A 16632-nucleotide genomic window follows, 5' to 3' on the forward strand; every position below is an offset into this window, starting at 1 on the left:
TTTTGCAGTTAGCAAAAGAGCGCGAGAGCTGGCAACACTGCAGGACGCAGGCAGGACGCAGGCAGGCGCAGGGAGACCCGGCTCTGCTGCCTGCTGCCTGCCGCCCAGCCGGGGGTCACACAGGCACTCTTCTCCAGGAAAGCCTGAGAGCTGTGGGATGCGCTCCCCTCGGCAGTGCAGCCTCCGTTTTTCCCAACTGATGCGTTTGGCCGCTGCCATGTCCCAGCGCTCCCTCCGGAGCTGACAGCTGCCCGCGCTTCCCGGGATATCGCTCCACCGCCGGTCTGCCCATCACCCGCAGCGCTGCTTTACGTGCTCATCAGTCATTTTGCTAAGGAAAGGCTGATGAGCCCCATGTGGGTTTTTAGCCTTCCGTGGAGCCCCGGCTTGTGCTGACCGTCAGCAAGCAGAGCCGTTCAGCGCACCAAGGCATGGCTCAGAAAGCACACGGGGTGGACACCTTGTCCCTTGCTCTGCAGGACGCCGGGGTCTCCGCAGGGCTGCTCCGCTGCTGCTCCTGCACAGCTGTGCCTGCAGGATGGCCGTCCCTTCGTGCCACCACACAGGCCAGCGCAGAGGCACCTGCCTTGTCCAGCCAAGGCAGGCAGCACGCAGCACTGCCGGCAGCCCGGCGCGGCGGCTGCGAGAGGACCCATCCTTCGCGGCAAAGTCCTGGCGGGGAGATGGGCGCTGGGGAGGGGCAGGGGGAGCTGCGGGGTTTGGCCGTGCCCCAGCGTGTGCAGCACTCTTCTCGCACACCGAGACGGTGGGAGATTAATACGAGGAGGAAAGATGCATCTGTCCTGGTGACACTTGAACTGACAGATCGCTGATTATGATGATATATGGCACTGGCTCTTCCTGATAATTAGCAGTCGTTCATATTTAAACGTTGCTCTTCCTCCAGAGCCAGGCTCTTTTTAACATTCCCTGGGCATCGCTCTCCTCCTGCCCATCTCCTTCCCGTGTGGGGAGGACGGGGGACATGCGCCAGCAAGGCCGGGCTTGTCGATCCCACCACGCCGCTGTCACGGGAGCAGTGGCTTGTCCCAGCCTCGTCAGCCATCACAGCAGAGACGGGGCCACGCAGCCTCTCTGCACTAAATGTCCAAAAGAGGAAGGAGGAAGGTGATGGATTTTGTGTCCGAGGCCGCTAAGTGGGAGCGAGGGGCAAGAGGAGGAGACTCGGCTCTTCCTTTGCTCTCCCTGAGACACGGAGCTGCTGGCGGAGCTGGCCGGACGCTGCAGCCAGCTGCTCTCATGAGCACCATGCAATAAATGTTTTATTTAAAAAAATCCCCCTGTATGAGGCAGCACCTGCCAGGTGCTGAGCCCTTCCCTGACTGATCGCTGCTGCATCTCACGTTTTACTGTGTCTCAGCCGTAACAGCTTATTGATCCCTCCTTTGTCACCAGAGAGTAACGTCCTCCATTACAGCATGCTCTCCATGAGCGCCGGGGTGAGCCGGGGGCCCGGGCCCAGGCTGGGCGCACAGGGGTGCAGGGCTGGCAGTGGGAAGCTCGCCGGGGTGCAGGACCTGACACCGGCACTGCTCAGCCATGGGCCGGCCGTGCACAGCAGGATAGCCATGCTGTTTGCTATGATTTTCCAGACATTTTCCAGAGCTAGTTTTCTTCCTTAAAGACGCTGCATGTGTCAGAAGCTGGTAAGTCCATTGCTGGATACGCAAGACACATGCACAGTTGCAGACCAGACTGTAATTTTCCCCTCAAAATCCAGATCAGAGAAGTAGAATTAGATGGAGAGAGGTTTTGTCTGTTCTGTTGTGCAGAAAATACTTGCAGTCTGGTCAGCTGCATCAGCAGAGGGTGGGGGAAGAAGGAACAGCAGCTTCAATGTCAGCCTGTGCAATCCATCACCGCAACAGGGCAGCTGTAAAACTGTGAGCACTAAGTTATAAAGACAAAGCTTCCAACTCAAACAGGGCAGGGAGACACCGACACTGCTCAGGGCAGCAGCTTGACCCAATAAGCCAGAAAATCTGCCTCCACAGTAGGCGATGCAGTGAACTGCTCAAGTGTGGACCTGCGGCGGGACAGCCGGGAACTCTGCTCCCTGGGTGGCAGAGGGGAAGGAGCCCCTTTTGTGCCATTAATTAATGCCAGCTAATTATACAGGTGTGTAACAACTCATTTCTGGGCAATTGCCTGCCTTATTTTTTTTTTTTTTCACTCTTCACACAAGGCATCAGGTGAGATGAGCTCAAACCTGCCAGGGCAGACAGGAGAGGGGCTCCTGAGTCTGAAAGCCAGGACCAAGGCTTAGACCTGGGAGGGGGCCCAGAGCTGCTGGCTCCCACGTAGGCGGCCGTGGCCGTGGAGCCATGGCACGGAGCTGTGGCCAGTGCCCGCCCCGCTCCGACCGCCTTTCACGCTGACCTTTCCCGGTGCACAGGGAGGCAGCTGCTAATGATTTCTTGGCCACCTCTGCAAGCCGCCACACGCAGCCTACGGCAGACTCGTTTCCGTATGACATGATCTCAATTATTAATGGCTCTACTTACGCGGCACGCCGCAGCCTTCGCCTGGCACGTTCCCTGGGGGAGCCGCCCCTGCCCACGCACCACGGGAGCACCGCGGGGCCCAACGCGCGGTACCTTTGCCATCACCCCTGCCTGCCCACCGGCCCCGAGGGAGGGCGATGTCTGCAGCTGGAGACCCCCACCATCACCCATGTCCTCCACTGCACCCCCACGTTGTCTGTGCTGGGGTTAACCAGCCCCCCGGCAGCACAGGGGTCCCCAGCCCCCCCGTCGCAGCCAGGAGGGGAGGTGTCCTACGGCCCCCAGCCGAGACCGTGCCAGGAAGGTCACAGAGAGGTAAAACCATCACCCGTGGACCACAGGAGGCATGAGTGCAGGTAACTCTGGGCAAAAAATACATCTGCTTGGCTGTGACTTGCAATCCACTATTCATAACACCGCTTCAGAGCTCTAATTATTTCTTTATAGTGCCAATGTAGCCCTGGCCAGGCTCCTAGTGAAGACTGGCTGAATTAATTGATCGACAGAAGGCAAATAGACTTCACCCATTTTAAGCACCCATTCAGTTCCTTTTTCCTAGCAGCTGTCACTCTGTCAGCATACCGAAACGAGGCTTTTGTACATGTTCTTTGGCACTAAGCAGCCTAAGAAAAAGAAATGTGAACTAGTGAGAGTCGCATTGAATTATTTCTAAATATTATTGTTTGTGCAGTGTTTGCATTTAACATGCTGGCCATACACTGCTTTCATTTACTCAATTGAACAATTAATTACATGCCTTGAGCACAGTAACTCTGCAGTGTTTTCCCTCTGCTCAGCAGCATCCCCACACTTACGCAGCAACACGTATATCAGACTGACAATTGCACTTGTATTGACAGCTCCGCACTGCGAGCACTTCCAAGGTTATCTGGTCCTCTGGGTGACAGGAGGGATTCTTGCCGGCCCGAACAGCATCTGGCCTGACAGGCCAACCGATGGACCTTTCTGTCCACAAAACACACACGCTGTACTAGTCAAGTAATGGGTTTTTTCCCCCTAACAAAGTGCCAATAGCATGAAACCTCCACCCTGAGTTCCACTGTTGCTGCCACCTCTGCAGCAGGAGCAAAGGCTCTCATCTTAGCACACGTGCTATTTAATAAAACAATGCATCATTTCACACCTTGCTGCTACTAAAACTATTCCTTGCCTGACACTGCTACCCTTGCTAAAGTGGTACTTCTCATCAGAACACCTGAAATGACCCACACAGACAAGCCAGGGCAGAATCAGTGGTTGTTTTTACTTAGGTATTTAGATATCTCATTATTGCAATCTTCAAACATAGTTCAATAAATACAAAATTAACAAAAATGTCAATAGATCTTTATTACCATTTATTATTATTACTAATTATTCCAAACCAACTGTGATTCCCTGGAGATGTCTTGACTATAGTTCAAACATGAAATGTACACAGTGTCCCTTATGATATTATATTACATTTGTTTCAAGCTTATAAAAATATATATTGACTTCTCAAGTACATATTTACAGTATATAACACGTGGTTAATGAATATCAAAAAGCATCTGGAGATGAACCAACTTGATTCCAGGTTTGGTTTCACACGAGGGGGGTGTTGCAGGGTGCCGGCGATCGCGAAGCCGTGTGTCCTGCCCGCACCGAGCAGTGCCGAGCCATGCCGAGCAGCGCCGCGTTGGGCTGCGGCCGGAGCTTCCCCAATTCTGGCTCCAGCACATCGTTCCTACCCTAACGCTGCCTCAGGCCTTCGGCCATCCCTGGGGATGGGAGATACGTCCCTTGTCCCCCCTCACTCATGCCCCCCTATAGCCCCACGGAGTCTGATCCTGCAGGCGCTGTGCAGGACACAGTGCACAGACCGGCCGTGCAGTTAGGATCCGTCCTTCTGACCTCCTGGAAAACAAGACACAACACAGGAGGGGGACATTTGGGGACTGCAGATGAGGGAGCTCAGGGGAAAGGGCCTCTCCTGCAAGAGTCTCTCCTGGAAGGCAGAGCTGCAGCGAGCGGCAGGAATCACTCTCCAGCCACCCCAGGAGAGGCTGTGCTGCGCCTTTTCTCACCGGCGGAGAGGAACATCTAGTGGAGACGTTCCCACGAGGAGTATCAAGCAAAGCCCAGAAACAGGGGGTGCTGCCCTGATACAGTAGCAGGAAAAGTGCACTGTCCAGCCTCCCAAACGCCGACGATGCGAGGCTGGACACCGGGTTCGTGTCACGGCCCCCCCAAGAGCACTGGCCTTTGGCTGCTGACAGGCACAGCCGCCGTGCTGCTCTTCCAGAGGACACACGATGGAAACAGCATCCTGCTTTACAGTCGCAAGGCACAGACAACCGACGGGACACGCCAAGGGATCGGGATTGCTTTCCAGGTGCTTCCCCTCTGTGCAAGAACGGCCGACGGTCCTGTCCGCACACGAGCTTAGACACACGCGCTTGCTCTGCTCCTCTAATTCATATCTGGCCTCCACTCTGCCTGAGCATCTAAAATCTCATCCTCTCATAAGTGTATTTATTAGCTCCAGCAAAGCCCTCAGATTACAAAACACTTGTTCTTTTTTCTTCTCTGAACAAGTCAACTAACGCTAACACTGCTGCAGAGAAGGTGAGTGTGCTCGGCCAGTCCTGAGCCCTTTTTAGCACCGATGTGATCAGGGCTTCCCCACAGCCAAGGGAGGGGGAAGGAGCCTTGCACAGTGTCAAAGGCTGGATGGGCAAAGAGACTGAAATCATTTTGAGGCATTTCCCTTGGTTGAGCAGCTTCAAAACAGTGTTGCTAATTAATTTAATTATAAGGCATTGAATACTTCCCCAAAGAGAGGTGCTGAGAGGATGCAAGTTAATTTTAAAATCATAACAACATATATAGCTTAATCTGCTCATTTTGTTATCTTCAGTGTTGATGAGGAGCTCAATTAAAAGTGTTTCTTGTTGCAACAAGCTAGGCTAGAAAGCATACTTCCATTATGTGCTTTTTCTTTTCTTTCTTGAAGGAAAGGCCAGGAAAGCAAATACCTCTTGTGTCTGCTGAGTTAGAGCATGGTCCCATCCACAGAACCATGCTGTCTAAAAGAAACAGCTTCTGAAACACCACATCTGAGTCCCTCACCAGAGTAAGTCAGAAAAGTAATTAAACACTGAATTTCTTTTGGAAACAGCTAGAGAGACTCAGACAAAGAAATTACACCTTCAATTCTGATTGTGCTAGAGAATGTAGTATGGGAGCCTAATTCAGTGGGGGAAACACTAAAGAAATGATTGAAAGATGGTCTCATTTTCACTTGGAGTACTCTAGCACAGAGCGAGCATCACACAATCACACAAGCAAACGGCACAGGAGGCTGTGGGGCTGCCAGCCCCGTGCAGAGCTCAGCTGCCGTGGGAGGGCAGGGATCCCTGCCCGCACGGCCACGGCCGCTTCCCAAGGGACCCACAGCTCCCGGCCAGCCACCGGTCACTGCAGCCCAGGAGAAACTGCCACGGCTCTAGATAAGCTGTGCTGAGGTTTCTCTCTCCAGCTAGGCAATGTTCAGAGGGACTGAGCAGCAGATCCCAGCAGCTCTGAGAGTGGCTGCAGGCAGCACCCCGAGCTGGCCCCTCCTCGCATCCATAACTTTGGAGACAGAGTCATTCTGGGGGGTTCCAGAGGAACGTGTCGCTGTCTGCTCACGGCCAGGTCTGTTTCCCAGACTCTGAAGCACTCTGTCACCTCGTCACCAAGCCCTGGATTTCCTCAGATCTCCTCGAAAGCAGCTGCACCAACCTGGAGCCAGCCCCTCCGGCAGTGACCTCCCAGCACGGCTCCCTGCATCCCAACGCAGGACGCTGCTGGAAATCCCGGTGGACAGGAACAGAGCAGGGAGATGGGGGAGAGGATCCAGAATCAAGTTGGTTCAACTCCCTGCCTACAGAACTATAATATACTTTCTCTATAGATAAAATGTAAACATAAAGAGCATACAAATTGCACTTGATCCTTGGGATCTGGCATTTCTACCAAATGAAGGTTTCGGTTCACCATTATTACTCTTCTGGGTGTGAAACAGCAGGATGGCGAGTGACCAACCAGACCAGGCAAGGGCCAAACTTAAAGATAAATTATTTCCATTAAAAAACTAACCAAGTGACACTGGGGAATGCTGTTTTAAACTGCAGAGGTGGCAGGAAGGAGAGAGCTTGTTTACCCCAGAGAGCAGCAAACTCCCCGGAGCGCGCCCAGCACTCGCCCGCTGCCGGGGCGGCTCCGTCTGCGCCCACAGACTGACGGCAGCTCCGGGTCCCGCAGGGCGAGCGCTCCTGTCTGGAGCTCTGCACACGCGTGTCTGTGCTGGCTCACACTCCCCTTCGTGTTCACTACTGGGAGCTCAAAACCTGCGCGGAGGAAGGTGCCCTTCTCCCGGCCAGCCTGCAGCGCCGGGGCTGCGGGACCCGAGAGCGGCTGGGAGTGCGTGGTGCTCACCATGGCACAGCCTGGGAACACCGGCACAAGGCAGAAAATTGATAAACCAACATTAGCTGGCACCTTGAGACCACTGGTCGGTGAAGTTCAGGCAGAGAGTTCTGATCTCTGATGCAATCAAGCTAAAATATCTGAAAAAAGTGAAATCTTGTCAGTCTTGAGCACTCCTGGACCCAGCCTGGCCACGCAGCCAGGTCAGAAGAGCCCGAGGGCCCACGAAAAGGAAACGACAGCGAATGAGGCTTTACTAAGCAGAAGCTGGATCCCTATGGTGACGTGTTCTGCGAAGGCCAGCGGGCCCAGGACAGTCACCAGCACCTACAGTCGTGCCGCTCTGCTTGACTGCGCGACCGGGAGAGAAGGAAGACGCCCGGGCAGGGCAGGTGCCGTGCCGGCCCCGCGAGAGGCTGCCTTAGGGCCCTTCACTCAATCGTCATTTAGATCCCCATCCTCTCGGAGCAGGCTAATAGGAGGATCTGACTCGAACAGATTTCCAGCCGCACTGTGAACATCTCCCACAGCATTCATTCCCTTTGTAAATCTTTGCCTTTCATCACTAATAATTCACTTGCAATACTTACAGATGATAATAAAAGGCCTACAAAACTCTGTACAAGGCTGCAAAGACCCATTTAATTAACTAACTTCAAGGAAACTTGTATTATTAAGCAGATGCTATTTATGTCTTCCGTCAGGGATCATGCCTGCATCAGTGGGAACTGCCAGCGTGCAAGGCAGGCAGCACTGCGCTACCGTCTGCAACAAAATAAAGTGCTGATGCGCCCTGGTTTGCCTGGATTGCGTGGCAGGATTTCAGGGATCCCACGGATGCAATGGTCAGTTCTGCCCAAGCCCCAACATCTGGCTGGGGTGCGCGGTCCCTTCGGCACAGCTCCTGCAGCCACCTCAAACACCCAGACCTGGGGTGCGCCCCACTGCAGAGGCTGTGGGTGCTGTGGGGCGCGCTGGCACTGCAGCCCTCAGGCATAGACCTCTGCCCAGCCATTAACCTGTGCTGGAAAACTGACGCCCTGGCGTGAAAGAGCAAGACACTCCACGCAGACTGCTGCCTTTCCCTTTTCTGCTCCCGACCAGGCACGGGGCAGCCGGAGGAGGAGGAGGGGAAGAGCACTCACCAGCTGAGGTGGCCCTTCCAGCGGCCAGGGGCACGCTGCCAGAGCGGACACGGGAAGCGTCTCCCCAAAGCACAGCCATGCCCACTGTCTCTCTGGCCCCAAACCAATTCCCTGGTTTTCATCCCATTTGTGGCTGAATTGGGAGGTTCCTTTCTGCCGCTGTGGGTTGAATTAGTGCTGTTGATAAAACCTTGTCCCCTGCAAAACCTTCCAGGCCTAGAGAGGGAAGAGCACTCGTCCCTCTCTTGCTCTGAGGTAGAGCGGACACCTCTGAGCGGGATGCTCCAGCTCAGCTGACAGCAGGGAGTCCCCAGGCTCTGGCATCAGCCCACGGCTGCGGGCACACAGCAACGCTCTGCCTGCTTTGCTCTGCAGCCTAGGGACAGCAGTCAGAGCCCATCACGGCTGCCCACGAAGCCAGCAAAGGCAAGATGTGGGATGCTCTGCCCGCAAAACTGCAAGGCAGGAAGCAGGGAAGAGAGGCTAAAGTAGCAACCGACGCTTTAGCATCAGTCCTGCCCGGGCAGCAGGTCTCTGCCTGTGGGCTCAGTCTGCGTGTGGGCAGCACTGTGCTGCCTGCTGTTGCTCCGGTCTGTAAGTTCCTGCCCCACTGCTGGGCTCCAGCAGTAAAATGAGGGACCGGGACCTGCACAAAAGGCAGCGAAGGCTGAGAGCATCAGCAGGGCAGCCCAAGGGCTCCACTGCTTGACCTCTCTTGGCTATGGCTCTCTTCAAAGCTTTTCATTTCTTCCCCTGAAATTGTCTTGTCAAGAGAGCCTTAGAAACATTCAGCACCATTTGCTCTGCACTTTAGTGGAGAATAGTTGTTTTTGTTCACCAACTGTGCTGTCAAGACTCAGTGAAGTAACTCTTGGAGCAGAAGGGACGTGGCTGGGAAAGAGTTTCCTTCAGCATAGCAGATGGGGAAAGTCACCTTCCAGAAGTTGGGCACTGGGTGTGAGCTGTGCTCCTGTCTCTAAAAATAAAAGCAACAAAAGCTACTTGTGGGGTTGCCAGAACATGTCAGCTTGTATAAAAATACCCATAGATTTCACCAGTAGGATGCTAGATACAAAAATGCTGTCAGCTCTGGATTAAGACAGTGCACAAACGTCCATCCACCCTGTTAACCTAATTACCATATGAAATGACATCATTACAGTTTGACTCAGCTTACAAAACAGTGCTAGGGAGAGCCACATCCACCTAGGCACACCGCACGCATTCCAGGAATCCTTGGCTTCTGCCCCAGCACAGGGGACAGGAAGCCCTGCTCTCTTGCCACGTGGAATGACTTGTTTGGCAGCAGCCCAGCGATTCCTACATCCCACCTAAAACCACGAGGTTTCAGAGATTTGGTCCGGTTTGGGGCCGGCTGGCTGTCTCCTCCCCGGGAGCGCCGGGTCAGTGCTCTGCACCTCTGCGGGGGACTGCTTCACACCTGCACGCCTCGGCCATGCATTTGGATCACCTGGGCCCGGAGAGTCTGGATCCCGCTCAGGATGGTCTTCTGGTGCTCCGCCAGCGTGATCCCCAGGCTGAGGACATCTCTGCAAAACGAGCCCCGCATCAGCCATGAAAAACAAGCCCTAACTGTAACGTGCCCCGACACCAACTGCTCCCAGGCAAGGGCAGCGCAGGTTTCAGACCTGCCAGAGTAAGAAATCCCCAACCTGCTGTCCCAGCCAAAGCAATATGGACCCTGACGGGGAATCCAGGGGTAACATGAGCCTGCAGCACGCCAGATGTGAGACAGCTCCCGACCCTGCCACCCTGTGCTGCCTGCATAACAGGTTATCAGTAAATTGCATTAGATTTGACTCTGCTTTCTGGAAGGGACAGGCAACACTGCTCTTGTCAGAAACGAGAGCTTAAAGTCACAAACTCCAGGTTTAAATCTCAGCTTCAAAAATCAGCAACTGAGATGCACAACACACACAGCCCAACCCACGCTAGCGAGCTCTTACAGACATGTTTTGGAAGATATATCCTCTCGTTTAGTGACGCCTGAGTGTAACTGCAAAGCAGAGCTCACTCACGCTGCACCCAGCAACACAAGGTTATAGCCAGGAAACCAGTTCACTTACTGGGCTGTCATCCTGGCCACCGATTCCAGGTAGCAGTAGCCCGCAGCAGTGAAGTTGTCTTTGTACCTGCCCATTTCTATCGCTTCCAGCCACTCGCCTACGGAGCTGAAAGACGGGAAGGCTGAGAAGGTACGCTCGGTGAGGGGGATGGACGTGCTGTGGGACCTGCCAACAAAACGGGGTGGTGAGGAGGGAGCAGGGCACGGCACGCCCGAGGTGGGAACCGGCAGGCAAAGCAGAACAGCAGGCAGCAAAGCAAGAGGGCGGTCACCTGGTGCATGTGGAGCTGGGGCACTTTGGGGGCTCCGGGCTCTGCACCAGCTTGCTCAGGATGTTGTGGATGTGCGAGAACTTGGGTCTCTGGCTGCGGTCCTTCTGCCAGCAGTCGAGCATGAGCTGGTGGAGGAGTGGCTGGCAGTTCACCGGGGCGGGCAGGCGGAACCCGTCCTCCACAGCCTTCATCACCTGCAGTGGCAGGAGGGCAGAGGAGGTGAGGGGACGGGGTCAGGCGCTGCGACGCAGATCGCAGGCAAACCCCTGGGGCAAACCTCCCTCCTCACACCCCGCCTGGGGAGCGGCAGCAGCTCCTCCGCACACCACGGAGCCACCTGCACGCCATTAGCAACGGCAACGTCGTCATCTACCGCGCGGGCGCCAGGGACTCACGTCCTGGTTGGACATGTCCCAGTAGGGTCTCTCGCCGTAGGACATGACTTCCCACATGACGATGCCGAAGCTCCACACGTCGCTGGCCGGACTGAAGTGGTGATACTGGATGGCTTCGGGGGCTGACCACAGCACCAGGCTCTTCCCACACTGGACAGGCAGAAGGGGAGAAATTACATGCTCGCACAGCAGGACATGGCCGATGCACGCGATTCCCGGCTGGCCGTTCGTCGTGCCCTGCCTGGCATCGCAGGGCAGACACCGAGCAAGCCCACGTGCCACATGCAGGTTTAGTACCAAGAGAAAACTTCTGCCTCGGTTTGTTTTAAAATGGCCATGCAACTGTATGCCACATGGGAGTGTGAGTCCTGAAATATTAATGGGAGAGGAGAATGTCTCTGGGAAGAGCTGATGGCATTTTATACATTAATATTTAATGAAAACCATTTCAGAGCTGCGCAAACACACAGTCCCTCCACCCTGGCTTGCTCTCCTGTAATTAGCAGTCCCAGTCTCGGCGTCTGCAGAGCCCTCTGGATGCATTAGGGGAAGCCGGTGACAGACACCGCAGCTCATCATAATTAACAGCAGGGAGACCTTGACCCCAAAGCCACAGCCCCACTGCACCGTGGTGGGACAAGCCAGGGCTCCCGCTGGGCTCTCCATCCCCCTCGCTCAGCGGGCTGCTCCGTACCCGGCGGCACGCCAGCGCCAGGGCAACTCTGCTCAAGAGCTTTGCGGCACAACAGCCACGGCTGAGCTACAGCTCTGCAGGCAACGCTGGCCACGTCCAGCGAGGAGGGGTTGCGCTTTGCCAGGGACTCTTCGGGACGGTGGTGCTCTCCCTACGGAGCGCACTGAGTGTGCCTCCTGCAGCTAGCGACAACGGCTGAAAAAGTTTTCCAAGACTCTTTCTGCCACCAGCCTGCTCAGAGCTGGCAAATGACTGCAGCTCCTGGCAGAGCGTGGGCCAAACCCTGCAGAAAGGCTCTTCCTCCTGGGACACCCACACCCTGCACTGGGACACAGGCACCCGGTCCCTGCAGGCAGCGCACATCAGCTGCTGCCTCCTTGGCGCTGCCCAGTGCTCCCTGCAAACAATAAGTGCTCATTTGATTGAGGAATCAGTGCTCTTTAAAATATTAATGCCTGGTTAACGTGATGTGCTAACAGCCCCAGCTGATACCAGGCGGCTGAAGGGTACCAAATGAAATAAATCTTATTGCTCTGCAGTTAAAAATGCATTGATGCACCCTCAGGTGAAATGCGCCGAAGCGGTGTGTGAACAAAGCAGGGAGGGAGAGCCGGCTCCCGCGAGGGGCTGCGGGGCCTCGGGGGCCCACGGGGTGCCTGCCCAGCCCGGCGGGCAGGGGCAGCCCCCCGGCTCCGCGCCCAAGGGCTCCCGGGCAGCTTCTCCAAGCGCACGCAGGCACTCGGGAGATGTGCTGGCTAGCAGAGCTGACAAGGCATGAGTGTGAATCAAGCAGGACTTAAATTCTTAATTGAAAACCATGAATTTCATTACAAGTGATAAAACAGACGTAAGGAATCCTGAGGCTGCCAGGGCTGCCTCCAGCCACCCGCTGCCTCTCTGCCAGTTCGTGCAGACGTGCAGGAGGCTGCGGCCAGAGGAAGAATGGTGCTGGATGGCTGCTGCGCAGTTCCCTGGCTAAACGCATTTGATTTCTAGCTGAGAAAGAAGCTGTTAAGATGCAGAGCCCGCATTCATACATGAGAAAGGAAACAGGACCCTAGGAAAAATACTAGTCCTGGAGTAGGATTGCTACATGTCGTCTTAACTCCACCTGTGGAAGCTGGCTAGCTTTGGATTTGATCCTTATTCAGCATTCAGAGCAGGCTGCAAACCTCTGCAGTGACCCCAGGCCCCAGTTCAAGCGCTCCTGGCTGTGGCCATGCATTGCAGCCAGGGAGATCCACCTCTGTGGAGGTTTTGTAGCCGTTCTGTCAGCATTTTGCTTTCAGTGAATGTTGGCAATAGAATTGGAAATGCAGCTTACCATGGTGGAGAAGATGGTCTCCATCTTATCTTCTTGTGGCCGTCTGAAACCAGTTATTTTGCAAGCCAGGCTGCTGTTCACAAGGACTTTGTGGGCAGCAAGGCTTTTATGTATGTAACCCATCTCTGCCAGGTACTTCATGCCAGAGGCAATCCCCTGCAACATGCAAACGAGCTGGGTGGCTGTGAACTGTCCCTCATGTTTCTGTAAAAAAAGAGGAAAAGCCACAGGTGAGTAATGCCCAGTTCAAGGGGGCACCGCCAGCAGAGCCCGAGCCGGTGGCAGACCCCCCCCAGTTACCACCAGCTCCCACAGCACTCACCCTGAGAAAAGAGTCCAGCACGCCGTTCCCCATGTACTCCATCACTATCATCATGGTACTCCCTGCACGGACAGACAAGGAGCACTGCGTGAGTCCTGCCCACTGCTCAGGCAGTTCTAACACTGCAGGTGTTAGAAATCTGGGTGCTAACCTCCAGCGCGGTCAGCCTGCACTGCCTGGCTATTAAGGGAGACAAGGACCTCATCTCAGACAGTTCGCAATGAGCAGTGGGTCCAAGGCTTTCCCGTGGTTCCCAGTTGGGAACCCACTGGATCCCAATATCAGATCCTCCTTCAATCAGGACACTGAACCACATCACAAAGGAGGACAGCACTACCCAGTGAAAGCAAAATTAACCAGCTCAGCCCAAGACTCAGGACCAAAATACTTCCTTACCTAATAAAAAGGCTAGTTAAAATCAGCACACGTGCTCATGTTTCTTTGGATTACACAAATATCCATTTAACTACAGCATCTGCTGACTAGTTCAGTGCACACCAGAGCCGGGAGCAGTCAGTCATCTGTTTTACTGACAGAACCTCACTTCAATTTGCTTTCATTAAGAGTGCACCGTTTTGCTGCTAAGCCAGTCCTACTACCTGGATTTATTAATCCAGCTGTAAGCATTTTATCAATCATCAGAATGCTAAAATAGCTAATACATGAGGAAATACCTGATTTCCAGAGAGCCAACAGTATTGCACCTCCAGCACCAGATCATCGCTCCAAAGCAACAGCTGAAGCACACTGCCTGCACCAGAGCCTTCCTCCACCGTGCGTGGCTCAGGCTGCCCTGTGTCGTACGGCCCGGGACCCCCCTTACCTCTGGTGATGACCCCCTCCAGGCGGATGACGTTGGAGTGATCGAACTGGCCCATGGTGCATGCCTCCGCCAGGAAGGAGCGCTGCTGCTTCTCCGAACACCCTGCCCGCAGGGTCTGGATCGCCACCGGCAGCTCTCGCTTGCTGGGCAGCTTCAGGCACCCCCGGCAGATCTCTCCAAACTCCCCTGCACAGCAGAGAGATGAGTTAAACAGCATCCAGGGCAGGATGTCCCTCGCAGCCCGCTGCTCAGCGCCGCGCCTTCCCAGAGGACCCCCTGCAATCGCGTTCACAGCACTCCGTCGTGTGCTGTCACAGATCCCTCTGCCATTTCCAGACCATGAAAGAATGAGCTACCTGCTAGCTGACTTCATGGCTTCCTCACAGCTTTCGGTATCATTGTGTAAGGGTGATGTTTTACTGAGCTGTTGCAATGCACTAACTATAAAGACAGGTTATATACACACACACACACCTGCTACAAAGCAAAGGGCAGCCCTCTTCTGGGAAGTCAGCTTCCCTTTAGGGGATATTTTCTTTGCTTTGGGACCATATGCCACACAGGCATTCCTGTAGCACGAGTGATGTGTCTTGCTGTGTAGACAAGCAAGACTTTCCCATTGTTAATCAGAGGATTTGCCAATCCATAGACTCAGAAACGCGGAGCCCTGCATGGCTGCAAGTTTCCCCCGCAGAGTCTGTTTCACCATCTTCCCCCACCTTTGCTGAACACACAACCCTCCACACAAGTTTAGCATCAGCATGTGATACTAAAAACGTGTGATAATGCAATGCAATTTCTTCTTCCTCTTCCTACACCTCCAAGCCATTCTCTCCACGCTCTGCTCAAGTGCACATTGCGCTTTTTCCCATGAAAAGAGGATTAACCCCCAGGCACCGAGTTCACGCCTGGCCCATTCCGCTTCCCAGCTCGGCACATGCAGGGTCTGCTTCTCATGGAACAGAGCGCGGCAGGGCCAGGAGGGTTTCTGCAGTCTTTGAGGCAGAGCATCCCACTCTGCACAGCCACGCGCCTGACAACAGGAGCTACCAAATTCATAACATAAAAGGCCAATATTGGCTTTACAGCAAAAAACGTGTGGCTATGAAAAGCTTTACTGATTTCAAAGCCAGGCACTTGTTAGGTCAGCAGTAAGACAAATGCACTCCCAAATTCCTTATATTTAAATGTATTCCTGATTAATTTTTCTTGATTTTTCAAACACCCATTTGCTTCTGAAAGGTATGTGGGATTAATCTCAGCTGCTCCACTCAGCAGCTACAAAGATAACCTCCTCTTCTCCTCAGTGTCCTCTTCCCTTCAACATTGTCCTTTAAGCTGGTGGGCAAGCCCTTCCCTCTTCCCTTCCTCCACCTCTTCTTTTTCTGCAGCTGAATTTATCTTTGGGAAAAGAAACGACAAAGAATAATCGTGTTTCCCATGTTCTGGCACACATTAGCGATTAAGGCTCTAGGGCCCAGTGAGGGGATTTTAATTTGCTTTTAAGTTTTAGGCCGTGAAGTTGATGAAAATCAATAAATCATTAGGTTCACATATTTATAAATAGTTTTCATGCTGCTGTCAAACTGCCCAGATGCAGATAATTGCTGATGCTTTCTGGTCTGCGCCTCACTCGGCTGGCTGTACTTAGTGCCTCAGAAAAACAAACGGGAATGCAAAACCAAGCTCCCGAACAAAATACTCACCAGCCCCACTCCCATCTCCCCACTGCAAGCATGTACCCCCCCGAGACAAGAGCAAGAGCAAAAGCCTGCGGTGCTGATGGTGCCGGAGGATGAGGAGCTGCCTTGGGAGACGCCGGCAAGGCGGGCAGAGCCCACGGGCAGCAGCAGGAGGGCCGGTATGCGCCCACGGCACCGCGGCTCCGGCAGGACCGCAGCAGCAATGTCATGGCACCACCGCGGCCCGGCGTGCCGGGGGCGAGAGGAGAGTGCTCCAGCTGGGCACACGCACAGACTGCGGCACGGCCACCGCCCCGCGGCACAGCCGCCGCCACAGAGGGGCCGGTGCGGAGGAACTTGCCTGTCCCAATGATCCTCTCAATTTTAATACTAGCATTATCCAGCTCTTTGGCAAAGAGGTGCACGGCCTGCATGGGGTCTTCGCAAGTGTCTGGGTCGATGTACGTCCTCCTGGTTGGTATTTTAACTGCAGGAAAGCAGGAAAGGCAGAAAGGGCGCATGAGAAAGGCTCGGCAGAGCTCCCACCCACCTGTCCCAAGAAACACCCTTGCAGGTTATCCATCTCCAGGTCTGCTGGCAGGGCTAACTTGCCATCTTTTTACAAGCAAAGCAAAAGACTCAGCTTTAAGGTTGCTAGGAAATTTCTTGTGGCATTAAATGAACCTGATCGCTCTGCTCCACTGCAACAACCCCTGGGTTAAAGGAGAGCAGCTCCTTCACTCTAGTGCAGCTCCCTCGCAGACTGAGCCTATCTGCCACCCATGCTAATCCTCGAGCATCCAAATCATCTCTGTGCCCAAGACCTCTAGGAGAGATAATTATAATAATAAACAACAGCCATGTTCCAGGTCCCCTCGATTAGCAGCATGGGCAGCAAAATACCTCCCA

At 54.3% G+C, this 16632-nt stretch overlaps 1 protein-coding gene across 3 annotated transcripts in view; it reads right to left on the bottom strand.

Moving 5' to 3' along the window:
• Positions 1-9195: 9195 nt before the first annotated feature.
• EPHA10 (EPH receptor A10) overlaps positions 9196-16632 on the bottom strand; it is a 42084-nt gene continuing 34647 nt past the window's right edge. Inside the window, exons 10-17 of one of the 3 annotated variants that reach the window (XM_050909753.1) lie at positions 16085-16210; positions 14042-14227; positions 13219-13280; positions 12897-13100; positions 10879-11028; positions 10484-10677; positions 10213-10377; positions 9196-9675 (exon numbers count right to left, since the gene is read on the bottom strand). In XM_050909753.1, the coding sequence (XP_050765710.1) occupies positions 9561-9675; positions 10213-10377; positions 10484-10677; positions 10879-11028; positions 12897-13100; positions 13219-13280; positions 14042-14227; positions 16085-16210 (1202 nt within the window). In that variant the 3' untranslated portion in view covers positions 9196-9560. The remainder of the gene's footprint in view (positions 9676-10212; positions 10378-10483; positions 10678-10878; positions 11029-12896; positions 13101-13218; positions 13281-14041; positions 14228-16084; positions 16211-16632) is intronic. The other 2 variants (XM_050909754.1, XM_050909755.1) reach the window with 2 other exon arrangements.

This window comes from Gymnogyps californianus, chromosome 22, assembly GCF_018139145.2.
Source record: "Gymnogyps californianus isolate 813 chromosome 22, ASM1813914v2, whole genome shotgun sequence".
NCBI lineage: Eukaryota > Metazoa > Chordata > Aves > Accipitriformes > Cathartidae > Gymnogyps > Gymnogyps californianus.